A 27,725-nucleotide genomic window follows, 5' to 3' on the forward strand; every position below is an offset into this window, starting at 1 on the left:
GCCAATTGATCTCAATTGGCATCTGCACGTTTTTTTTTTTCTCGACACATCCTTTACAACCTTAATCCTATGTTGGCGTCCATTTACGCCTCCAGTGACCAAACTCTGAATGAAGGGAACAATTTTCTTTCTGACAAATCTCTCCTTTGCAACCATGGCGACTAATCTGCCAATATTTATGCGCCGGCCCTGTTCCGTTCAGCAACTCTATAAACTCCCTTGCTCAATTGTATTGCAATCTTTGTCTGGATTTTGTCCAAGGTGGTTTCTGCATTCTAAAATTCATCAGTCGCTTCCATTATTCGCCAAGCCAAACTCATTTTGTATTTAAAGACAACCTCCGTGTAGTGATTTTGGCTGCCTGCCACACTTGCCTCCAAACCCTCGACACGTTTATTGGTTGTTGGTTCAAATTACATCCTTCCTCTGTGATGCATCATTTGACAGCTTTTTTTTTTATGTTTGTTAAATAAAACATCAGCTGCAGAAATCAAACCTGCCAACGGAATCTTCACATCTCGTTTACGCTGTCGTTTAGTGCAATCTCGATTTCATGTCTTTGGTCTTTGCAAAGAACTTTTTTTTTTACCGCAAGCTTGTTCCTAAAACGGGTTTCAAAAATACATTTGGTGACGTTAATATCTCCTGAATAATTCAGCGACCCATTTATATCAGTTAATCGCCTAACTTTAGCGGAAACAATTCATGGAAAGCGGCAGAGAAGAAAAGTAAAGGCAAGGTAGAAAAGAGTTATTTGTATAGTATTGTACATGTTTCATGTTTTAGTGCAGCTTTGTGTCAGTGTGTAATTTGCGTGTTTGCTTTGTGGATCAACTCCAAATCATCTTGCTTAACAGAAATCAATAGATCATTAAGTTTAAAGCAATACGACTACTGGGATATTCAGATTACACCAATGTCACTGACAGGGATTAATATTCTGATTTCTTCAAGCGTTAACAAAATAAAATAATGAAAAAAAAAAAACGAATAAGAAAACTAATACAATTTTAACTAAAACCAAGCATTTTCAAAACTAATAAACTAGTTCTGAGCTAATTAAAACGAAGTAGATTAAAAAAATAAAAACAAAAGAAAAAAGTGACTAATATTGAAAATCTTAAAAAAACTAAAACTAATAGAAACTAAACTAAAACAAAGCATTTTTGAAAAAACTAAAACTAATCAAAAATAACTGTCACTATCCAGAACCCACAAATAAGACAACAGGTATCAGTTGACTCGTTTTCAGACCGCAGAGTCATAGCGGTGCAAAATATACCATGACGCGGAGTCGAGGTGCAAAGACTAATAGATGAAAGCAACACTAATTACAATTTGAACCTTCAATTCATATTTGAGTAATTCTGCAGATGAAACATTGATTTAAATATTTTTGAAGTCCTGCATGAAAGCGTACCGATTTTCTTTCAATCTTTGAATGTCGAAAATCAAAATAAAACATTTGCTTTTACTTTAAACAGCATTTTTGCTTATTTTCTGACATGTTACACAACAAACGACCAACTGAATCATGATTGACGCTTGTGGATTTTTTTTTCTGCACTGTCAATTTGAAATAATGTCCCGTTTTAAAATAAACATTCTTCGGCCTGTTAGAACAACACGTCCTTGTAAGAACAGCTACCTTCATTAAAGATGTACATTTAAAGTGCGTGCATTAATAAGATATTCAACATTTCTCTTGGGACGACTTCAAACAGCTCCTTCTTGATTCCCCCACAAAAGCAAAAACTCTTCCCCGCAAAAACTGTCAAGTGTAACAAAAGGCAGCGAATTGGCTTGACGGCTTCCGAAAAAGAGATGGAAATGTTTTCACAGGAAAAGCGTACAAAAGATTGGGTGTTGCCAGCCTGGATGTTTTGCTGCAATAAAAGTTCCTCTCCGAGGCAGAGAGGGACGAGATGAGTTCGTCTGCTCCTTCTTTGGCTCCCCAGCCGATTCATCCCGCGCAAACATTATGAGGAGGGGAAGGACAACAACGTGAGAGGGAGGGAGCGTGCAATCGGATAAGATTTGCAGTGTGTGCAATGCGTGCTTTACAATAACAGACATGGCCGCCGGCGTGCTCTCAGACCTTCACAATTACATGCAACATGGTCACGGCACGCATTCGGTACGTTCTGTTGTCGGGCAAAAACACGACTGAGATCAAAGTCATGTTTGCGTCGTGCTCAGAGTATTTGATAGTCATCCAATTTAAAAAAAAAATTGCCTATATAATGGACGGGCAACTTAGATGCTTGGAGGGGGCCACCATTTTCTCATCAATGCAAATACATTTTTCAATGCATGTATCAATGTAAATTTATTTTTCAGTGAGAAATGCTCTCTCGCCTAAAAATGACCATTTAAGGACGAAACCCACATTTTGTACATTTTAATCACAAAAATCAAGTCACTCAACATTATTAATATTATTGAGGTGCCAGGTTTGTCCTGCATATGATTCCAAATCTGTAAAACAAACAAACAAACAAAACATAGGCCTACTCACATTGCAGTATTGCAACAAATACATATATGCCATCTAGTGGTGATTGGTGATATTACAACTAAAAACTAGTCAACCCATGCTTACTTGAAGTTTGGCAAATTCTTGGAATTTTTTTATATTTTGAGTTTTTCCCTTTTTTCTTAAATTTTTTCCATACACAGAATGTTTATCAGTGTATTTTGAAAAAAAAAGGGTTTGTAAGAGAGTAAAATTATTAATATTTTAGATGTATATACTAATTACCCCCCCCCCCCTTTTTCCAATTAATTACTCAAGAAGTCACTCACAGTACCCACTGGGTGTCCATCCCGAGCCTATATTAACTCACTTGCTCCCAAAAACGTATAAATGCGTTCTATTTTAAATATTACCATCCTGAGGACCAAACTCAACCGTTCCACCACCTGCGCCCCAGAGCCACGCTACTTGAATGAACTTGTCTCAACCGACGAGTCGCAATCCCCCTCCCCAAAAAGATAATGATGCAATTGCGTGTCCGAGCGCGCCTCGTGTCAGATTCACATGTAATGCGGACACGCTGGTAATAAAACGTATAATTACATGCCAAGAACTGATGCAAGCTCATTAAAAAAAAAAAGAAAAAAAAGAAGAAAAGATGGTGAGTCAGTGATACTGAGCTGCTTTTGCAGAAAGTCATCAGTGGTTGGCAAAAGGTGCAGTTTTGCTGTTAAATAATACAATTTAAAAAATGCGCGACAGCAGGAAGATAGCGGGGGATGTTTTTGCAGGAAACAATGCATCACAGGCTTTTTAAGGTTTGCCAGTGAATGAAAGCTCCGTGGCCCGGTGCCCCAATCAACAATGTCATTGCAGCAGGACTCATCATATAAAGTGGCTGCAGATGGAACTACTTATGCGGACTTACAGGAGATTCGCCGCTGAGGAAAATAATACACTGAACAATACGACCAACCCTTCACTGCAACATTCGCCTGACTCGGTCCTATTCAACGGGAAGACCTTTTATTGATCTACAAGTGCCGGATGCATATTGTCTTTCATGTGCCTTGCTTGATGAGATGTGAGAAAAACAGCTGATCAGCCCACAAGCTTTTTTTTTTAATACAAACCGTCATTTTTATTTTATTTAGATATTATTATTATAATATTTATTTTCTAATAATAATAATTATAATTTATTTTATAATTATAATTTATTTTATTTTCATATTTATTTATATATTTTTTGCTTTATCTTGCAAGCAAAAAAATAAATCTGTCACCCGCAAAAAATAAATAAATCACACATTTAAAACAACCATGCAATTTTGCCTTCTGCTAGCTTAATGCTAACACACAATGCAAAATGTCTTACATAGGTAAACATATATGCTTCAGCATTCCCACAGTTAACACACACATTATTTATTTATATATATATATATATATATATATATATATATATATATATATATATATATATATATATATATATATATATATATATATATATATATGAAAAAAAAATAGCAAGTGGAGCAGCTCCATAACATAATTTTACTGTCTAGTTTCCCCAGAAATACTGTACAAGTTTTCGTAAAAATCAAATAAATTTTCTCCGCAAACGATCTGCAGGCGAATGGTGATGGCGGCTAAAGATGAAGCGGAACCCTGGGACTGGCTACCTTTGTGGTGGTCATCCATCCGCCTTGCATCACGAAAACGGCGGCCATATGCTCCCGAAAAAAGGGACGAAGATGAAAGGCGGGCTAACCGGCTGACAGCAAAGGCTACACTTAAAAGAACCTGCCATTAGCGCAAGTAAAAGCAACAGCGCTGACCCCTCCTGTGGTGGCAGGACTGATAAATCTATTTTGGATCATCTACCGTGGCCCGTGTGTGTGTGTGTGATGATTTAGCAGATTTATCTGGGCTTTTAAAGAAAAAGGTGGATGGGCTCTGGGGAAATTAGGGCGTCCATTGCCGCGTTGGGGTTCAATCACGCATCCAATCCAGGTAGAAAGTAGACGGTAATGGCCTTGATCAGGAGAATAAGACTAAATTAAACACTGTGTTCGCAAAAATGCTTTTCAAAGAATCATTATTTTGATCCACAAGTGAGTCAAATATTTTAGGATTTTGTTTGAGCTGTAAAAGCGGGAGTTTAAACCGTTAAGCCTGCTAGCAAGATCTGGATGTCACTAACCAACATGTTGTGTCTCTGACTATAGCCAATGACCTTATAAACTTCAAATTCACAGAGAACACGTATTCAGTTTCAACAAAACAGCCACGCAAACAATACGAAGCTAGCATTAACACTGAAGACAAGTCGACGTTAGCTACAGTTACGTTGGTAGCATAGCTTAAATAAAAAAATAATTTGCTTCTCCCATTGGTCAGTGAATCAGTGGAGGTTGGTGTTTGTGGATCTAACTCTGCTTCATCTATCCTTCCTTCCTTCCTTTACTCTTTCCTCTGGTCTCTCGAGGTCTCGCTAATCTGTTGGAATTTAGACGTATCTGGGGTTGGTGAAAGATTCTGGTTTTGTAACTGTGGGTGGCAGGTGGTGGATTTCACTTTGTTTCATCTTTCTTTCCTTTGATCCTTCCGCTGGTCTCCTGACTTCTTCGCGACTCTGGCGGGACTCAAGTAAGGTGAAGGGTCTGGGATTTATAATAAGTTTCAGGTGAATTAAAGAGCACAAACTCGCACACCCAAAAAAAAAAAAAAAAACTGCCGCGCAAACAATACTAAGCTAGCATTAGCACGCAAGACACGATGTTAGCCACTGTTGCTACGTTGCTACAGTCGACGTTAGCCGTTTTCTTTTTTTTTTAGGATGAAGAACCAATTAAATATGTGATGAGAAACTTACCTAGCAAACAGAAATGTAATAAGTGTTTATTGAGTCATATAAGCTATTTGTTAAATGTCAACCGTGAGAGTGTGCGCAAATTCACATTTCTATTTTAAGGATGCTGTCCAGGAGACCCAAAAGTAGCTTGTGGGTGTATAACGTCCATTGATTGGACTTGCACTGAGGATGAACTCAGAAGTTCTACATTTTGCCCTAATTTAAAGAAAAATGCAACCGATTGAGAGTACTTTCATCATCCCCAGACTTAAACCCTACCGAGCATGGATTTGACCTGTTATAAGAGTAAATATGCTGCGCAACCCAACAATTTGCTACAAACCTGGCCAAAGTGCAATTATTGGCAATATCTTGTCTCTTTCTACATACATTTTTAATTGGACAGTAACAAAAATCCCGGTATGGTGTAGAAAAAAAAAATCAATATTTAATTAGCCTGAGCCTTGAATTTAAACACTAATCTAACAAAAAGCTAACAACACTATCACGATGCAAAAAGTGTATACGTAATTAGCTGTTGTTGACATAATTGTTCACGACAGATGGCCTGCGCCTCTGCGGCGGCGTAATACAACATTGATGTTATATTCATGTCAAACGTCAACACACTCTTTCGCTCGCGCCCTCGCCTCCGCTCAATTAAAGTCACATTTACGGGCGGGAATCAGCAGTGTTTTTTATCAAGCGCCGCACTGATTAATGCCTTTTAACACCAGCCTTGTAGTGCCACAATCAATATGAGAATTTAATTATTAAGCGGCTGCGGAGTTGTGCATTAGCAGTCCCGGAGGTGCATAAATTATTCAAGCATATTCAGACAGACATGCGCTGTGCAAGAAAGTGAAACAGGAGAGTAAATCCCGTGATTGTAACTCATTCAAAACGACCTGTAAGGTTATGAATCGATAAATATTATAACAGTTTGGCACCCCTCCCCTCAAAAAAACCCCAATTGTTCACCTTTTTTAATATCACTGTAAAATGAATATAAAAAATACAAATAACTGATTACCTGTTGACTGATAAGTTGATGGATCAGTGTGAGTGCTGCCACTCCAGAAGAAAAGCAAGCAAAAGGAGCTGGTGAAAGGAGTGAGTTATTATCTCAGCGCCTTCCTCCATTTTGTGATCCGACACCGCGCGGCAACGAAGCATTTTAAAAGTCATTCCCAGAGAGAATCAAATCAGCCCTAAAAGCACAAATGGGGCAGTAAATAGCCCAATAACACACAGCGGATTCCTCTATTATGACCACCTTTGTCCCTTAAACAGGTCTGCCTGACTTAACAGCGCCCCCCTGGGATAGTTTCGGCCAATTAATTTGCGGTAAAGGGGGGCAACGTTGGCTTGCAAAGGTGTCGTGCTTGGGCGGGGGTCAGACATGAAGTCATTTGAACACATGTAGACGGGTGATATATATAAAAAATTACAAAAATACAATTTACTGGATATTCTTTATTCTCTGCATAGAGCGGCTAAAATGGACGCCATTGAATTGAAAAAAAAAAATCAAAAATTGTTTAGTATTTGCTGTATTTTTTTTAAATAAAGTACAGAGTGACATTTTTCTTATAAAAAATTGATTTCAGCAAAGCAATTTTGGAGTGTATGACCTAAGAGCTGACTTGGCGCCAATCACAAGAAGGAGTCATGCATTACTACCTGTGATTAAAAACTCTCTTTCAACTTTGTATTCACTTACAAGAGCTCAACTGATTTATTTATTTAAATGAAACTCCGATACAAAATGTGATTTGAATTGAGAATTCCTTCAACTTTTGTTGTGTGGGTTTATGTTAAATAAGCATTCTTACTTGAACTTTAATGGCCCAATCTCGCATTTCTTAAATATGAACAGCTTTAATGTTTATATGACATCAATAAAACGGCAACGTGCCTACTACTGTGTTTAAAGATGCATTTTACAGGGTCAGCACTTTGTAATGTTTGTTTCTATCATTCAAGGACATATTTTGACATCATTCTGTATGCTGAAGTCAAATGCAAAACTCAACTGTTGCTTCGTTCAAATTCCCATTGGTTTCAACAAAACTCTTTATTATGTAGGTCATGACAAACACACACACACACACACACACACACGTTCCCATCATCAAACTGATTTGCATTCCGATCACACGCACTGTGAAGTGCGTGTATAATTTGACTGTTAAGCAACAATGCCGGCTTTCCAAAAAGGAAATTGCTGCACCATTTTATGCTGATTTTAACCTGCGTGAAGTATTTCAGTCCATATAATATTCTTATCACACAGGCCCGCAGGCGCCGCCTCTCTCCGGTCTCCTCTTCATTCTTTACTGCCCCCCCCCCCCCTCTTGGTTCACGTTTTGGACCGGGATTAAAAGTTCATTTTGTTGAGGTGACATCTTTATAAGGAACTGCTGTGCGTACATAAGAAACTACACTACAAAGAAGTGCTGTAAATATCAGTAATGTTCACGCAGAATGAATACCAATGTAGCAGCCTTGGCTAACGTTGTGCTAATGCTAGCTTAGTCTTGCTAGCGCAGCTCTTTTGTTCAAGCTGGACTGCGTTCACTTGGACTGTTTATCACAACTACGTTGCTTATTTTGGAGCTTGTCAAGAATGCAGATAAGGAGAGTTTGGAGAAGTTTAAAAATAATAATACAATTTTTTCATATTTCTCTGAAGGTGAAGGTCGGGAAAGTCTTGACAAGCTTTTTTTTTTTTTCCCTCCCCACTTTTTCAATTAAATATTTGTAAGTTCACTCAATAAAACTATAAAGGCTTTATAGCTACAGCTTTACGTAAATGAGTTTAATCAGAATATCTTAACTGTCAAATAAGTGTCAAAATAATAAATATAATGTCATGCTAGCAAAATAGCAGCTAACATCTTGTTTACAGTGATACTAGCTTAGAATTGCTAGCGCATCTCTTTTGTTGTTCACAACTCGAACTTAAAAAACGGCATCCTACATTTTCCTTATGTTCTCTTACAAACGTGTATCTTATTTTGTAGCTTGCCAGGGATGCAGAAGAGAGTTTGGAGGACTGCCATCAAATTGTTTTTAAACCATTTTGAAAATTGCTCCTATTTCTTTAGACACCTTGAGATCAATTATCCGTAAGTGGTTCAGTGAAGGTCGAGAAAGTCTCAACAGGCTTGTTTTTCCTCATTTTTTTTCTCCTCCCCCAACTACCCGCGGCTCACACATTTAATCCCGCCTCTTAAACGCCATTCTTAATCCTCCTTTAAAAACGCGAAAGGGGGGGGGGGGGGGGAACGCTTGAGAAATGTTGAATTAAAATGTGAGAACACGTCCAGTGGAGATGATTTAGCGGCTACTTTCAAGGCAAAGTAGGCTTGAGGTCCAATTAAAGTGAGACTTTGGAAAAACGGAGTTTTCACTTCTAATCGCCGCGCAGGTGTCTTTTCGCAAAATGATTTATTGTTTTAGTGTTATTCACCACCGAGGCGGCGATTTTCCCTCCGCGACTGCGCCGTGATGATATATCCGAGTCAGGAAGCGGTTTCGTGCGCCGCTATCGTCACGTTGAAGTGAGTGCGGATGGTTTAATGCAGTGGTCGGAGCTCGGTTAATCACGTGACTGTTTAAAATGCGGCAGCAGACCCGTGGTACGGATCAGGGAGTGTGTCACTTTTATAGCGCTGCTCTTGTCTCGACATTACACGGCTCACTTTAAATGGATTCCATATAACCGGAGTGGAGCTAAAGGGCACCAACTTTAGTAATAAATAATAAGTCAGAAGTTTTTTGAAGTGTTCGTTGATTTTCCAGCACAGTTTTTTTTTTTTAAGTATGTCTGTCACGCAGGAAAAACTGGATTTTTTACCGGTTTAAACCTCTGTGCTGCCCATTGTATCAATATTTTCTTAATTCTCTCTCTTTTGATATCAATCTTTTATACAACATAATACTGCTGATAGTCCACAATTCACCTCTTCAGTACTTTGACTTGCCGATAACATCTCACAACATTCAACAGCAATTTTGGAGAAAATTGCAGATTACATTTTTTTTGTTTTTTGGGATCAAACAATTTGTCGAGTCACAGTCATGAATCCCAATTACCGATATTGTCTCCTTTTCTTCCCAGTTGCCCTCAAGTAGTCCTTAAGCCGCACAGAGAGCGAGTAAACAAGGATTTTTCACCCACGGTAAAAGGTTGATTAGAATTCCCTTTCGGAGAGAAACTCCTGCGGTGAAGGTTGCCGACTGGAAGCTCATAATCTCAATTGCCGTTGAGCTCCCTACGCCTCCATTTCAGCACAAACAACATAGAGATGAATAGAACAGCCATCAATCTCTACATCTGTCTTTACTTTTTTTTTTTTTTTTTTTTCTCAGTATCTGCAGGGCTCACCGTTGGGCATCTTGGACCGCCTTCAATATTTCAACAAGCTGAACTCGGGGAACTTCATTATAAGTTTCTAATTCACGCCGCGGCGATACTTTGTCCTGAGGATGACAGCTTTGATGGCTTACTGGGGTAATGACTGTTAATACGCAACTTTTTCACAAACCTGAATTTCGGGTTGAACGTTCTGAAATGATTCATTATTTTCATTCAAAAGCGACGCCTGCTGTCCTCTCACGGTTAAATTAACATGTCTGATACGCAAAAAAGGGAAGAGGATACACTGCGGGGGTAGCTGGACAAGCCAAGGATGTAAAAAGTAATAACTACATGAAGGAGCAGACTTCGGAGATGCTTTGATCACATCATAATATTAGTGGTCACCATGTATACCCTCTTATGCATATACTGTACTAATATATAGGACGTTTTGAAGCATTAAAGGATCCAGTTTTAAGTTAGCGCCACACAACACACAAGGTACAAGAGTGAAATCCCTCATTTACTGTACATCCTCTGTCATCACCTGAGAAGATATTTCTATGTTTCATTCATGTTTTCATTTGTAATGAATAGAAATCCAACAGGCAAAGATGAAATACATCTTTCTAGTCTGTTACAACATCGCGGCAGAATTCCAGATTCCAAAGCACAGTGGGTTTTCTCCGAGTTCCATAACAGCAGTACTGCACATTTTATACCAACTTACTTGAAGTTTTAAAATATATTATCCTTAACCCACACATGCATCTTTTTAAAAAAAATGTTCTTTATGTAATGTCTACTTCTCTCCTAGTAAGCCAGTAAAACAGTCCTTGTGTAAGACAAAGACACTCAGAAACCCTTTAAGTGAGGCACAAGGAGTTGCGCCAAGTCTCACAAAGCAGGAGACCAGTGTTGATGTTTACCATTTCTGGCTGCTGTCCACCTGCGACATTATCATGCTTGCGACTCTCCTTGCATGCGGCCGGTAGATACTCGGAGCAACTTGCCGGGCGTCCTTGGATCGTTGGCATAGAGCTGCCCGTCCTCGCCGTGAGGCTGGTCGCATGTCGTTTAGCAGCAAGTGTCCAGTGGCGGAATTCCAGCATCCAGTAGCATGAAATATAAAACAGACACCGGAAGTATGAGTTACACATGGTCTGGAATGTGTTTGGAATAAAGCACAAAGGATTGTTGAGTTATAAATCTTTCACTTGGAAAACTTGTGCATTTGCTATGCATTTGTGTATTTTTTCCAAATTCAAATGTCAAAATCAGTAGTAGTCATAGGATAGACCCCTGTTGAATACCTCATACGATTCCACTAACAGTTGCTGCACGTTACAAAGCATTGCTCGATATTGTTTGCATTCATCTTAGAAACGTGTATTGAGACCCAAGCCTCTTCATCTTGCACCCTTTGTCTCGTTATCTCTTCCCTCTCCCTTATACTTCTTTGGGGAGGCAAAGACAAAAAAAAAAAAATCCCTCTAGGAATTGGGAACGCACTATCGCTATCCAATCCGCTACGTCGTTACCTCGAGCCTCCGCAGCTGCGTGCTGGTTGTGACGTAACGGACGCGACAATAGCGAGCGTTTACCAAAACACACAATTGTGCCAATTTCTGCCAAAGTAAATAATAATAAATATTATCATAATTACATTTATGTGTCTCCTGTGTTTCGTTATTGCCATTGCTTCCCACGGTGTTGCCGAGGGGACGTGACTGTAGTAAGGGAGAACCTAGGGAGGTCGGGATCTATCTGGGTAAAAAGGGACCTGCAACCCTCGTCTCTTACCCTCCCCTTACATTTTGAGGAGAATTGGGAAACTCCTTTGTCCGCGTGAACGCGCACTCATAAGGGGGAGGGACGAGAGGAGGGGTAAGGGGCGGTATTGGGATTGGGCCTTACTGTAGTATTTGTGACGTTTAAAATCTTATGTTATCACTTCAAAAAAAAAAGTTTTTTGAACGATGGTGGTCATAGGACTGAGCCTTGAGGTACACCTCATGTGATTGAACTAACAAGCTGGGAATTGTAACTTGTCAATTCTCCCAGTTTTTGCACCACATTTAGATTTCTGACATTTGTATTATCAGCATACTTGAAAAATGAACTCATCAATGGTGGCCGTAGGACTGATCCCTGAGGAGTTTTTAATCAAGTTTAAAATGCTTAGTTCAATTTATTTCACTGTGTTGCTGTAACTTCAACAGTGAATCGCAACACTTGGGATCGATTCGATTTCTCAAGAGCGACTCCAGTTCGATCGGAACAAATACATTTTCCCCACAACAATTGAAAGTGCTAAATTCACAAGAGGCAAAACAAACGGGACCAAATACGGCGATTAGTATCAAATCAGATGCAGTCCAGTTTGGGATTATAGAACCTGCAGAGTAAAGTTGTGTTTTAAAAAGTGTTGAACATGAGGCAGTTTCTAATGTGTGAGAATCTCAGTTAAGGTGAGACTTTCTTTATTTAAAGCCTCAACTCACGGAGGGATCACAATGTCTGTCAGGCAGTTCACTTTTCCTTCCAATATCTTAACAAGTGATTGATGGATTACCGTGACGTTTTGGGTTGGGTTGGCCAACCATTTATATCACGTAACAATTTCACAGCCATCCTGAGGATCATTCAATTTTCACTTGGGTGCCTTATCTAGGAGGGTTGATGCAAACATCGCCAATTCTGTGTATTCTGGCCCACAATGGCCACGCCTATTAACTATGCCAAGAAAGCTTCAAAAGGGATATATCTTCATTCAAAAATAGCCAAATTTTTTTTTTTTTGGGGTGATATCGGAGCTGAAAAGTTTGACTTTCATACACGGTCACACAAAGTGAGGCAGGAAATCGAAACAATGATGAAACCTGAGTGCAATGTTGAAGGCTGAGAGAGCAAAGGAATGACAAACGTCAGTCACTCCTCAAATGACGTCTTTGTATAGCCATGTCTGACGCAGTAGATACATAAAAGCCAGTTGAAATGTGACAACTTCCGAGCTCCACAGGGGTCACAAGAAAAACTTTAGTGATGTCAAGAAATGGTCTTTGATGGACAGATTTATTGTGATTGAGGCCAACTGTGTACACTTAGAAGGACTGCACTACAATTTGCTCTTTAAGAGGTTTGACTTGCTTCAATGGACCGTGCAACAAATGCACAGGCATGTTGAATATGAGTAAGGTCTGAGATGAGGGTAATTTTAGCGGTGAGATTTCATCTCTCTTATTAACACCGATAGGGTGAAATATACATTCATTTTACTTACAATAGTGGTTGTAGGACGGACCCCTGTGCAGCACCTCATGAGATTCAGCTGACAGTTGATGTACATTACAAAACATCATGAGAATGCTCGATATTGTTTAAATGCATCTTAGAAATGTGTTTATTTCTGACATTTATATTCTTATATATCAAACGATGGTAGTTGCAGAACTGAGCCCTGAGGTACACCTCGTGTGATTGGACTGGGAATTACAACTTATCATACGTAACTAAAAGCACTTCTCCCAATTTTTGCAACAAATTTAGATTTGTACTAGACTTGGTGCAATGTCTGCAGAAATTGCGTGGCAATGCTGAAAGCTGAGCTGAATGCTTATGAAGTAAATTGAAAGATAAATGATGTGAAAATTACAAGGTATAAATTGTAGTTGAAAGATAAATGAATAAAAAGAACACTTGAACCAGGGAGGCGTGAATTTTTGAAACAAGTTGAAAAAGTCATTTAGATGAAAAAGTGGAACTAATGATATCCAATGGAAAAATGCAAAAAATAAATAAATCACTCAATAGCACCACCTAGGCATGCAGTACCCTCTATTCATTTAGATGGAAAAGTGGAAGTTTGATAGTCAGTTAATTAGCATGCAATCACTTAGCAAAATTGGCATGTATACATTTCGGAGGTGGGATTTTGAACTTGCAACCTCCTGGTTACTAGACAATGCATTTTACCAAGTGCGCCACTGAGCAGAGTCAGAGTGCTGGTAATGATGAGAAGTTGTATGCATGGAAGTGGGCGTGGAAAGTGAGAATTAGAAAAAGTCCAATGTCAGTCCCATCGAAAATGAATGTGGAAAAGTTGATATTTACAACGTTTACATTGTGCGAGTACTGTAAGTAATGTGGAATCAGACGATAAATACCCCGGAAGACGTGAATTTTTGAAGCAAGTTGAAATTTGAAGAGTGTAAATCGGAGAAATTATGTGGGAGTCGTTTCTCGGCAAAAAAGTGAGGAGAATAAAAATCACAATAACATATGTGGGAATGCTTCCAAATGAACTAATCATCGGTGGCCTTAGGACTGATCCCTGAGGAACGCCAAATGAAATTTGGCTTCACATTCATGCATTCCAACAGAAGGGTGAGAGTCTCACAATAAATAGCAACGGGTCAAATAAAATGCTGGATACAAGTTGTTCAAAACAATACAGGGAATTGTTTAATCCATTGCCTCAAAACGAAAGAAAAACATTCGGAAGGAAGAGAGATTAAGTAAATGCAAATACAAAATTGGTTTTGCCCTCTGAGCACAAAAAAGGAAAGGCTGCTACATATAATTTATTTTTTCAAAATAAACATAACAAAGACGGTTTTGTTTCACAGCAACGCTGAAGAGCATAAAAGAATATAAAAACAAAAACAAAAAACATAATAAATTGCATTGAGGAGCTCGGAATTCTTTTTTTTACACTGTAGAATGTTTAGAAAGTCAGCAACACCAGACAATGAAAAATATCTTAGCCAATTAACATTTTTATAGATTGTGCACAGAATAGTTAAACCATGATTAGGTCCAATTTTATGTATATGCCCCGTGTATCAACTGTACAGTATTTTTAATGAAACAAATCAGGACTAAGGCAGGAGGTGAGCGTATGAAAAGGTTTGCAATCTGATGTAAATTAGGATCGTTCGGCCTTGACGTCACAGCGAGCTGCAAACACGGGCAGGAGGAAATGTGTTCAATGCATGAAGATAGATAGAACCCGGAGATGTTGTAGTGGCAGTGCAGTACAGTATTTAAAATACAGTACTCCATTGATTTCATAATGCAGCCAAGGACACCGTGAATGGGAAATGAACATTTATTGTCCCGGGGATCTTGTATGTGTGTGTGTGTGTGTGTGTTTGTTGCTGGAGGCCATTCAATGCCATCTGTTAAATAATGAGTCACCTGCTAAGTCCATAACAGCAGGGTGTGTGCGTGCGTGTGCGTGTGTGCGCGTGAGATTCCATCCAAACTGTTGTCAAAGAATACGAAGTTGATTAACTCTCATTATAGCAACACAACTCACTCGAATGACAACAAAGACGCTCTCAGCTCCTTAGTTCTTCGCAGAAGATAAAAAACAATCCGTTAGCATTAAGCTAACACACTTGAACTTCCATCTCAAGGCACCGCTTTATAATAATGTTTTCCTTTTTATGTTAATTTGTAAATAGCGCTTGCGATATATAATTTGCGGCGTTGCATCACACCGACAGCTATGTCTTTTTATTGCTCTCTCGTATCAATTTTTTAAGCATGTGGCATCTTAACTGCAAAAATAATACATTACAGTAATTGATGGCGGAAACACATTTCATTTCTTGATGACAAAACAACATTCCTAACGTTGTAATGAACACAGTTTATTAAAGATGAAATTAGCAAACTTGTTGGTGAGCAAATCATTTCATCTCCTTGCTCTTGACCTTTGCTTGCTCGTGTCTGCTGCGTTATGACCAAACACCAAAACAACACGCACGCACAGCCAGCCACGTATTAATAACATCAACTAATCAAAATATCTAATGAGAACGAGATTGAATGCGCGTGTGTTCAATGTGTGAGTGTGTGTGTGTGTGTCGGGGTTCGTGGCGAGGTCAGCCTGAAGCCGGATTGTTCAACGGTGATTCAACTCTAATTGCACAAGCTGATAATAAGGAACGCATTCCAACACACGGACGGATGTGTCCCACTTCAGGTGATTCATCACACGATCAGATGAGACGGAAAGGACGGCGATGTGAGAGACATTAATGCATGTCTAATGAGCGACCGCGTCCCATGATGAATCGCAGCGCAGGCGTTGTGACGACTTGACATCAAACCGGCACGGCCCCAAATGCGCAAACGTGGCTCATACCAATTTTTGGACCGGTAAATACAATTGGTTGCGACTGACTCGCACTATAGCCTCTCACGGCAAGGCTAGCATGAGCGTTTTTAGCTTTTTGGACCAACTGCGTGCACGTTTATACATTGATAACGGATGCCACAGCTAATGTTAGCGTTAGCATCTTTAGTAACGTATTCAATACTTGCTGAACAGCAACAGTTTCTTTCAATGCAACACGGCGGTAGTGTAGCCTCTCATAGAAGAGCTAGCATTAGCCTTTTTAGCTTTATGGGCTAACTAGATGCACTTTAGTGACACCACATGCCACAGCTAATGTTAGCGTTAGCATCTTTAGTAACGTATTCAATACTTGTTGAACAGCAACAGTTTATTTCAATACATCACGGCGGTAGTGTAGCCTCTCATAGAAGAGCTAGCATGAGCCTTTTTAGCTTTTTGGACCAACTGCGTGCACTTTTATACATTGATAACGGATGCCACAGCTAATGTTAGCGTTAGCATCTTTAGTAACGTATTCAATACTTGCTGAACAGCAACAGTTTCTTTCAATACAACACGGCGGTAGTGTAACCTCTCATAGAATTAGCCTTTTTAGCTTTTTGGGCTAACGGTATGCACTTTAGTGACACCGCATGCCACAGCTAATGTTAGCATTAGCATCTTTAGTAACGTATTCAATACTTGCTGAACAGCAACAGTTTCTTTCAATACATCACGGCGGTAGTGTAGCCTCTCATAGAAGAGCTAGCATGAGCCTTTTTAGCTTTTTGGACCAACTGCGTTTACTTTTATACATTTATAACGGATGCCACAGCTAATGTTAGCGTTAGCATCTTTAGTAACGTATTCAATACTTGTTGAACAGCAACAGTTTATTTCAATGCAACACGGCGGTAGTGTAGCCTCTCATAGAAGAGCTAGCATTAGCCTTTTTAGCTTTATGGGCTAACTAGATGCACTTTAGTGACACCGCACGCCACAGCTAAAATTAGCATTAGCATCTGGAGTGACCTATTCAATACTTATTGGACAGCAACAGTTGCTTGCAAAACAAAGCGGGAGTGATGAATGTGAATAAATTAAATTCCCTGTAAAGTGAAAATAAAACAAATTTGACACACCGCACAAATCTTCTAAATCTTGTTTCTTGACACTTATCTGGATCCTCACAAAAAAATGTTTCACAAGGATCCCTCTAACCGCAACGAGAATGTAGGTAAAAACAGGATGAAAATAGGTTAGCGTAACAACTTGCTCTTGGCTGCACTATCAGAGCAGCAGAATGCAACTTTCATGACAAACTAATAAAACAACAGTTAGCTAATGGCAACATGAACCCATTTATGTTGTTTTGCTTCCATACTCCTTTGCGCCTCTCATCAAAGATGTCTGGGAACAATACACGACCATCTGCCGATTTCTATATCTCACCGCCAACCTGCCGGTCTGTCGCTCTTATGAGACCATCTCTCATTTATCACACTCCCTTAAAATTATATTCTTTCATATACATTGACTTTAATGCTAATGCTGGCAAAGAGACGAGTGAACCTGGCAGGATGAACGTGTTCCCATGGAGACCACTTTTTTTTGTTGTTGACTTATGATGTAAAAGTTAGTCCCCATCTTTGATTTCCCAGTAGAGTGGAAAACAAGACGGGAGATGTGGATTTTGGAAAGGAGAAAAGGAGGTTAGATTGAAAAAGGATGGATGGCGATAAAGAAAAGAGAACTATGAAGTGGGATGACAGATGAGTCTGAGGTGGATGAGGAAAAGTCAAAAACGGCAGCAATTGTCACCTGACAGAAAAGTAATGGGATGAAACGCATATTGTTGTTGTTGTTTTTCTTGCCGCAAGCTTGAGAGCATTGCCAAGTTTAGCGCAACACGCACAATTGTTTATGCATCCACCCGGCCAACCATCCAGCCATCCCTTCATCCATCTGTCTGCTTTTGGCCTTCCCTTCATTCTTTCTCCTTTGGGCAAAGGAGCACATTTTGATTGTTGTTTCTGTGCTTCCTCAGCCATGGTGAGTTCTACAGATCTTTACCGCAAGATTCATTCACAGATGACAAATCAACCACAGAAATATCGAATGGCTCTTGTCTTGAAAGATCTCAATTCAAAGTCAATGGGATTTAGTTGATGGTTTCATTGTACTAATGTCATGTTTTGGGTCTGTGGGTGTCGGGTTTTTGTTTGTTATGGGTGTTCTTGTTGTTTTTTGTCTGTGGTTGGGTTTTTTTGTCGTGTTCCTGGTTTCTTCCCTCGTCTAACCACGTCCACCAGTGTGTGTTTCCTTTCCCCAGGTGTGTCTCATTAGTGTTGGTGTATTTAGTCTGTTGTGTTTGTCCAGTCGGTGTGGGTGCATTGCCTATGTTATGTGTGGAAGTCTTCGTCACAGCCAAGTCGTCTTCATCACAGCCAAGTCGTCTTCGTCACAACCAAGTCGTCTTTGTCACATCCAAGTCGTCCTCGTCACAGCCAAGTCATCTTTGTCACAGCCAAGGCGTCTTTGTCACAGCCAAGGCGTCTTCGTCACAGCCAAGGCGTCTTCGTCACAGCCAAGTCGTCTTTGTCACATCCAAGTCGTCCTCGTCACAGCCAAGTCATCTTTGTCACAGCCAAGGCGTCTTTGTCACAGCCAAGGCGTCTTCGTCACAGCCAAGGCGTCTTCGTCACAGCCAAGTCGTCTTCATCACAGGCAGGTCGTCTTTGTCGCATCCAAGTCGTCCTCGTCACAGCCAAGTCATCTTTGTCACAGCCAAGGCGTCTTTGTCACAGCCAAGGCGTCTGTCACAGCCAAGGCGTCTTCGTCACAGCCAAGGCGTCTTCGTCACAGCCAAGGCGTCTTCGTCACAGCCAAGTCGTCTTCGTCACAGCCAAGGCGTCTTCGTCACAGCCAAGGCGTCTTTGTCACAACCAAGTCATCCTCGTCATAGCTAACCAAGTTGTCCTTGTCACAGCCAAGTCGTCCTCATCACAGCCAAGTCATCTTTGTCACAGCCACGTTGTCTGTCACGGCCAAGTCATCTTTGTCACAGCCAGGTCGTCTTCATCACAGCCAAGTCGTCTTGGTCAACTAACTACAAACAGAATACAATCACTGATTAACTAGTACATGCATGGCTTGCACTAAATGTTCAAAAAGATCCTTTTTTCACCTTCCTTCTTCCTTGAGACTGATCAGATACTCAAATAAATTATGAAGCAGACCCCGTAAGCTCAAGTGCAAGCAATTACCTGCAGAATAGAGCTGTTGACGCCGCCGCGTGACATTTAGTGACGTGTCCAAGATACCAGGAGCTTGGCCTCACTTATCTTGAGTGAGTAATGAAAGCCTTGTCCCTTCAAGAGACACGTACATCCCTGTGAGCAGCAGGACTAAAGATGCGTCAAGTCTTTATTCAGATGAAGTTTTGCAGGCAAGATTTCATTCCTTTTTATACATTCAACACGACACTGCGCCATTAAAACATCGCGGCCGTCCATACGCGGCATAAAAAAAAAGAAAAATGGAATGAATAAAGGAATTGCTTCTGTATGGCAATGAAATGCCACAGATGCATTCAGTTTCATTACAATAAAAGCAGGATGGGTCAAATTATTGCCTTGCTTTAGAGTTGCTTGCTTTAGTTTCGTAAAAAAGAGAAAGAGATTGACAGACTAAAAAATATGTAGCATTAGGGCTTTAAGTAACTGATATTTGGAATATATGTACACATATTATATGAAAATACTCACAGGTATACCGGGTAGTTATCCGCTGCAAAGAATGACAATATTACTGCAGCTTACTTAGTTTTGACCAACTTCCTGTAAATGCGTTTGTCCGTGTTATGCTGCCCCCTGGTGGCCAGAAGGATCAGCACAATGTCAATAGAATTGAAACAGAATCATTTTTTGGCACTGCAGTTTCAGAAACTAACTAGAGGCCTGATCAGTGAGCTCCGAGCTGCATCATTACGCCCTACATGAGATCACGTAATCTGCAACAAAACCACGCCGGCGAATCAATGCAAGGCTTTGTCGCACTTAGGCGTGATCACAGTGCAGCCGTCCGCAAACGCGCTAATGAGAAGATGAAAGGATTTTATTGACTTGCGTTTGCTTTCAAGTCACAGCCACCAAAATAGAATGGACTTTATATATTGCAGATGATAAAGTACTGGTTACAGTTGGTATGGACCTCGCAGACCTCAGCTCTCGATCTTGTTTTGCTATAAGAATGGGGACATAGGAAGCACATAAGCAAGCTCAACCAAAAACGATAATTAGCTCTCTCGCGCCATCTGATGAATTATGGCTTTTATGACTACCAATAAAAAAATTACTCGACGTTTAGTTGGTGCCCCTGTGAAGGGATACATTTGGTAATCGCGGGAAATGCACTATAACACATCAGGTGTACAGTGCATCAAAAAACAGGAAAAATTATGATTTATGATGGGAGTCATTGGGCCAAAATTTGGACATTTTTACTCATGTATACTATAAAAAATTAGTTTCCCACATTTAATAATGACAATAATAATTTTGAAATTTTGGAGGGTGCCATTTTGAACAATTGGGTGCAATTTCAGTTCACTCAGTGATTTTTTTCATATGCTTTATATTTAATATTAATAAAAACAATATTTTGACACTTTCCTTACGAAGGTCCATTGATGACTTAATGCAGCTGTATATCTATATATATATATATATACATATACGCACACACAATAATTCTCTTCCAAAAACGATTAAAAGTTATCAGTGTATTACAATTTAAGTCATTAAATTACACAAAAGTGCGTGATAAGAGGCCTCCTCCAAGCATTGATATATATTTTTTTCATTTTTAATTTTTTTTCTACCTGCCGATATTAGTTCATACTACAAGTTGAGCTTTGTTTTTCAACGCTCTCGCAGGGCCGACGTGCCGGCGTATCCCCCGCCCGCGCCCAACACAATTTTATAACTCTTTCCATCGTTTTTACTTTACATTTGTCACTTACACACCTCCAGGCTTCGCTGGCTGGCAGCTAAATTAATTTTTTTTTTGTGCATAGTTACACCCTCAGATGATGTGTGACTTCACTCATACGCCGTGATGATACTGCCGTTTTAATTCCGCTTATGTTCTCGGCCACACTTCATCAAGCAGAATCTTGTCCAGGAGCGGCAACGTAAAAGACAGAACAAATTAACACGGCTACAAAAGAAATGAAGCCAATTTTTGTCCTTTTGTAAGCCAAAGCCAGTGATGCAAAGAAAGAGAGACAGAATTCATTTTGTTGCTTTTCTCCCCCCTTGCCACCTTTGCGGTGAATCAATTACCATAAGAATGTGTAAAAACCTCCTGCATCTACCATTTTGGAATTACCCAAAAGTCAGTGGGACACTTCAAATGAACTTCGAGCTCTGTTCTGCATTATGCTGCTTGCAGCTTGTTCATCGTGTTGTATTTGTTCTGTGCAGTGAATCTCAAAATGGGGAATTGGCTGTGTATGCAAATGACGTGCGCCGCTAATACAAAGTAAATGTACTTTGGACCCTCATTTCCATACAAGTGCCTTAGATCACATTTTTATATCTTAAGTTGCATTAAAACTCGGGGCCCTTCATACGTGAAGAGAAAAATGTATAAGTTGCAGTGTGTAAATATACCTGTTTGTGAGGCTGTCAGCATGAATTATTGAGCAGCTAGGATCCACACACACAGATAGAAAGAGACTTTTAAAGTCCTCTCCAACCCGCTACCTGCAATCATAAAAAAAAAAAAACAAGGGGCAAAATTGCATTAAAAATGTAAATATTTTTCTCACACCATCGACCGACTCCATCACCAAAAGCACTTGATTCCGGTGTTAAAACACGCTAGCTATTTTAGCTTAGCAATTAGCATGGCTTCTCTGTCGTTTCTCCTTCACGAGAATGATACTAGTATAGCTCATTTGCCGCCACAGAGGCAATCATTTACCCGATTTAGGAGCGACTCCGTGATGTGTTTTACACGCTCGATTAGTCAACCGGAGCTCGTTGCTAGCTAGCAGCGGCGGAGCGAGTAGCAGAGCTTCCCCTCGTGACATGAGCCTAGCAAAGCTTTTTGGGACCGTTTTTTTTGCTCTTCAATGTGGTTTGATGAGACATAAAAAGTAAAATTTTCATTTAAAACCGCTTATGTCGGTTCTCAAAGTACAACAGCGTACTAGGACCACGCATAAATAATGTATTTATACTTTATTAAGTGGCAAATTTGCTCGTTTTTTCTTGGAACATTACCCCCCCCCCCCCCCCGAAAAAAAAAAAAAAAATATATATATATATATATATATATATACACACACGTGGCCCCAATACACCGTTGTATAAAAGTCATGTGACAAAAAGGTGCAAAAAAATTTTCATCAGGATAGCCACAAGGCTAGACTTCTGCTGCAACACCCCCAAATCTCTTTTGAAAATTTAACCAGCCAGATTTCATGAAAAGTTAAAATTGTTCCTCCCCTTTTTATTGAGGTGATGGCTTCAAAGCGTTAAAAAGCGTACGGCACAACAATCCTTATTTTCCCGGCCCCTTCATCTTTTCCCCAGTCGAACACAAAAGATAAGGAAGATTTTCCGGCTTTATCAATACTTAATTCAGCCGTGCGCTTGGCAGCGTTGCGCACATTTATTTATGTGAGCTGAATGGCGCTTCTGGTCAGTGTTTATCCTTCCCTGAATACATCTTTGTGTTTAAAAAGTCAGAGTGTGAAAAATGCCATTTTTACAGTGCATTTGAAGAGAAAAGGAGGAAATGCTCAGATGAGGAGATTATTTATTTGATCTCCCCCCACCAAATCCCAAATCTGGTTTAAGACTTTCTAATGAGGTGTTAATTTGGTCAAATAAAGATTTTGATCAGCATTATCCCCAATTAACCCGATTGACTCAAGTGTAGCATCTCATAGAAGTTCTGTTCTTTTCAAGGAGAATTTATATATATATTTATATATATATATATATATATATATATATATATATATATATATATCCTAATTAATCGCATGACTTCAATATTTAACTCACGATTAATCACAAATTTTATATCTGTTCTAAATATACAATAAAATGTTTTTTTTTAAGTTTTCATACTGTTAACAAAAGTGGGAAAAATGTTAAACTAATAGAAATATAGCTGATTCTTTTAGTCAATGATAGTTATTTCATAATTCATAAAATTGAGTTGAAAAAAAAAGATGTACTGTAGGCTACTGTAAAAAACGAGTGTGATATTGATTTGTGTTGGTCATCTTTCTGCCACTAGATGGCATAATTGCATTTGTAAGATGTTAGTGACAGCTCAGTGCATTTTTCTTTTCATATTAATCATAATCATATGATCTCATCTTTAACATGAAGTAATTTGTGAAATTCTGAATTTTAAAAAATGGTAAAATACAATTTGCCGCAAATATCTGCATTCGTATTACATTTTGATGTGGACGTGTTGCGACTGGAATTCCCGCAGTACGGGCTTTTCTATGCAAGGGGCGGTTATTCATTTTTCTTGGTGGCGTTATGGAACTTTACACTTTAAATCGGTTTTAAACATATGAATACCTTTGACTTCCTATCGGTGTATGTCCCAATCCTTTTTTGGTCCGTACCATGCGTCATGCGCGATGCGGGAAACCTGTCCCGAGCGTAAACGATAATACTTCATGTGTGTTTTTCCTGATGTCTGACGGTGGCTGTCATGTGGTGCGGCTCAGGTTGGAGTCACGGGGATTAGACCCTGCGACCATTTCCTTTTCTTTAATAGGATTTGTCAGCGAGGGGCAACTTTCAGTGTGGGTGTGCGTGCACGCGTGTGTTTGTGTGGACGGCGCACGGGCCTGCCATGGTCACAGAGGTACATGTGATGTCAGTCTGAGGTCCATCAGTATTCTAATCCCTGTACGGTAGGTTTGTGTGTGTGTGTGTGTGTGTGTGTGTGTGTGTGCCGAGCTGCCGTCGTGTCATGTCGAGGACTTTCCATGTCATAATCCTCTCGGGATAAAGTGTGCGTCTGTCAAACGGAGTGCGCGCGCACACTCATGGGATCCTCTAAGAGCATCAAGCGTCAAAGAATAGACATATCAAATACTGGGTGTGTGTGCGCGCGCGCGCGTGTGCGTGCGTCACGGACTTGATGAAAGGCCGAAGCATTCTGTTGTTGCTCCGGAGTTCCTTCATGACAAATGTTACACGTCGGAAAGGATCCGATGTTTGTCATTGGCACTGATTGTGGTAATTACCATCCTGTCATTCGTTACGGTTTTGCGCTTGATGAGCTGCTAACGAAGCATGATCGCAATTGTTATGGGTTGTCAAATAGTGAGGTTTTCCTATTTGTTGACGCATGTATTTATTTGGTTATTTATAACCGTGCTTATATGGCTTTTAGTTGAGAATTTGAGGGGGTCACATTCTTTGGGTTCACAATCAAAATGGCCCGCTAAATGACCCCGGACACCCTTGAGCTAAATCTTTACGTTGAGATTTAATAAGTTAACTTTTACACAAATACAATAATATAAGCATGAAACATCACAAATCCATCCGAGCAGTTTCATAGTTGACATAACCGTATGTCATGTTTACGATGACGTATTAAGGCCACGAATAAATATATTTTTTTAGAGGGCGGGGCAATATTCAGATAATTTTTTCCCGCAAAAAAACTCATAAATGCGTAACTTTATAAAGTGGCAAATTTGTTTCCAGAATTATTATTTATAAAATGTTTTGTACAAGTCGCTCAGTTGATGTGTCAAATCTGCTGCTCTCCGTCATTCACTTGCATTGACCTAAAGTATGCCAGCTTCTGATTGGTTAGTGTTTAGTCAGCTGATAGGGGATCAGGAAGTGTTGTCGCTCTCGCTGCCGTGCATGACGAGTAAAGTTTAAACTAAGACTGAATTTCATTTTATAAACAGCGTGCCATTAACTACCAACAAATACTCACATTAGACTATAGCTACATCGTTTTTCTCTCTCGCTTCTTTATAAATTTGCGAGTTTATAAAGCAGCAAACTTATCGCAAATTTATGAGTGTTTTTCTCGCAAATTTACGACTTAAGAAAATGGCAAATTTGTGAGTTTTTCTCTCGGGATATTGCTTCCACTCTCCAAAAAAAAAAATATTTATAAGTGGCCCTAATACGCCGTCGTACATGTTTATGACTCCATCCACATTTGATAAACAATATAGAAATAGTTTGGTCATTTTTTTTCTTCTTTTTATTATAAATGTTTGAGCTGATTGAAGTTGACATCCTCGGAAGACGGAAGACGCCCGCGCACGCACAGCCCAAAAGCTTCCGTTGCGGGTCAGCGTGCTGCGTTGTCCGCATTTGATGTAACATCCTGAGCACAATATGAATTCTTGTCAGTCTCCCTTTGTTATTAACTGTGCGTACAATGCGGACTCCAGAGCCGAGCCATGGCTTCCAGTCCGGGTTGTGAGAGTTGAGTCGCGCGCTGATCGATTCTTATTATGCGCCGCACCTCTGACTTGTTCAATCTTGTTTGCGCCGCAGCAGTTATTATCCCGCTGCTCTTTTCTTTTACCTCCGCTCATGTCAGTTTGTAAGATTCATAGTTTAAAGATCGCTCATTGCGCCCCCTGGGTGGTTGCGATGGAAAGTGCACAATGAAAACTACCATTTTTTTTCCTTAGCATTTGGCAGAGAGGGGTTCCACATTTTTGACTGGCTAAGCATCATTTGTGTGTCTTAAAGAGTCTTACATTGGATTTTCAAATGTTCAAACGCAAATTTTTACACTGTTATTAAATGGCTGCCACTGCCACCTGTACACATCAAAGTCCAGGCAAACGCTGACATCCCAACCAGACATAAAGCAAATTGCCGTCTTTTACATCATCTTCCAAAACTTGTGTCGAGTCGTGATTGACAGACTGAAACAGTGCAGCTCTTCTTTTTTTCACACAACAGGCTAATTCAAGTTATCTAATTTATTTTTATTTGTTACTATCTAAAAAAAAAACCCATCTAGAATTTCAATCTTGAGGTGACATAATGCTGCGCAGCTCCCATGACGTGACGGAAGAGTTTTATGACACTTCTCAGAGGTTTGTTCAAGCCGCTTTTAACTCGGGGTTGTCAGGAAATTACATTTTTTATTCGTAATTAATCGCTTGACGTCAATCGTTAACTCACGCAACTAGATGGCATAATTGCATTTGTAAGATGTTAGTGAAAGCTCGGTGCATTTTTCTTTTCACGTTAAGAGCCATCTAAATCTTTAACATGAAGTGAACTTGTGAAATTCTGCACATTTTTAAAGTTGTAAAATACAACTTGATCCCAGTCTGCACAAATATTATGCATTATTATTATACGATTTATTACTGCTAAATTTTGACGTGGATGTGTCTGCTGTATTGCAACTGGAATCCCCCCCCAGTGCAGCCTTTCCAAGTAAGGGGAGGTCATTAATTGCGCGTTAATTTTTTTTGCAACATTACGGACCTTAAAAATTAACGCACTAATTTTGACACCCCTACTTTTCAAAATTTAAATCGGTTAATAATGTGTAAAAATAACTGCCAACGTTTGGACAATTGTCACAAACAGGAAATTGACCATATTTGGACATTTTACATTTGATTGTTTCGTTTTTTTTAAACCTGCTTTTTGACATCTCCTTTCCTCTTGCTTGATGCGTAACTCAGCCTCTGATGGGTAATTACTTTAGATACAAGACTTTTTGATCATCTTTCATCATTAATGTCTGCATTGACTGCTTGAAATGAATTCTTCTCACCCCAAAAGCGTCGTCGACAAGCAGCGCACACTGCTCCGAGTTGGATAGCGATGACCTCCACGGCTAATTTGTTTGTGCAGCGTTCTAGTTGAAATTCAGCGCTTGATATCCGATCCCTGCACTGATTGTATGATTACTAAGCCAAACGAGCTCGCTAATTGCTCCGAGGGATCTTAATGAAAGTTCTAATTGAAAACAAAGCAGCTATGATGGAAGGGAAAAAAAAAAGAAGTTAGCTTACGCTGATGCTGGCTGCTGAAACGGTTTATCATTCTTCCCTAAATTGTTGTGAACAATCCTTGAAGGCAAAATTGCTCGGCAGTGTCGGCCGCTCACGCAAAAACTTTCTATTCACTTTGGATTTCTCTTGCATGACTTTGTTGAATGGAAAGGGGAGAACCAAAAAATTTCTTAAAACGTATCTTTTTTTTTTAATCATCCATCTCCGTCTTGCATACTTTCCTTTCCTCCTCATTTTCTTCCTTCTGCACAGCAATACTTGAACTATTCGTACGTGGTGGAGATTATCTTCATAGCTGCGATAGCGCAGATGACCGCCAGCGACAGATGAATGGCAAATCAATACGCGTTGACCTTGCGGCAAAAAATAAATAAATAAAAATGCTCACAGATAGAAGACTAACTTCGTTATAGAGAGGAAGGCCGGCAAAGTAATGGATGTTAAAAAATAAAAATAAAAATCCGATTATGAAAATTGTTTGTAGACTTTCGCAGAAAAAAAAAAAAGATTAGTTTGAAGATGGATTCAAACAGCAGTTTGATTAGCCTTGTGGACGCGTCCTTAAGTCGTTCAAAGCTCCGCAAGGGCATTTATTTGTTGACTGTATTTCTCGTTTCTTATTACCGCAGAAGGCTATGAAGTACGAAAGGTTAACTCACGCAACTCGATGGCATAAATGCTCAACATTTACAAGAAATTTCCGTATTACAATGAAATGAATTCCACACATTTCGGAGTTTACAAACAATTAGCAATTGAGCACGTCAAACCCTAGAAAAGCTGGAAATTGCATATTGGTATATTTCCCCTCTTGGACCACCTGAGCCATGA

General features: G+C 39.7%; 1 protein-coding gene across 1 annotated transcript in view; it reads right to left on the minus strand.

Annotated features, from left to right (window-relative positions):
* The window catches only part of LOC147156513 (glycylpeptide N-tetradecanoyltransferase 1-like), a 156,460-nt gene that overhangs the window by 11,689 nt on the left and 117,046 nt on the right, over positions 1 to 27,725 (minus strand). Inside the window, exons 5-6 of the mRNA XM_086065198.1 lie at positions 21,505 to 21,597; positions 10,632 to 10,764 (exon numbers count right to left, since the gene is read on the minus strand). Of these exons, the coding sequence (XP_085921324.1) occupies positions 10,632 to 10,764; positions 21,505 to 21,526 (155 nt within the window). The 5' untranslated portion in view covers positions 21,527 to 21,597. The remainder of the gene's footprint in view (positions 1 to 10,631; positions 10,765 to 21,504; positions 21,598 to 27,725) is intronic.

Source organism: Leptonotus elevatus, chromosome 20 (assembly GCF_054856555.1).
Source record: "Leptonotus elevatus isolate MCC_2025b chromosome 20, RoL_Lele_1.0, whole genome shotgun sequence".
NCBI lineage: Eukaryota > Metazoa > Chordata > Actinopteri > Syngnathiformes > Syngnathidae > Leptonotus > Leptonotus elevatus.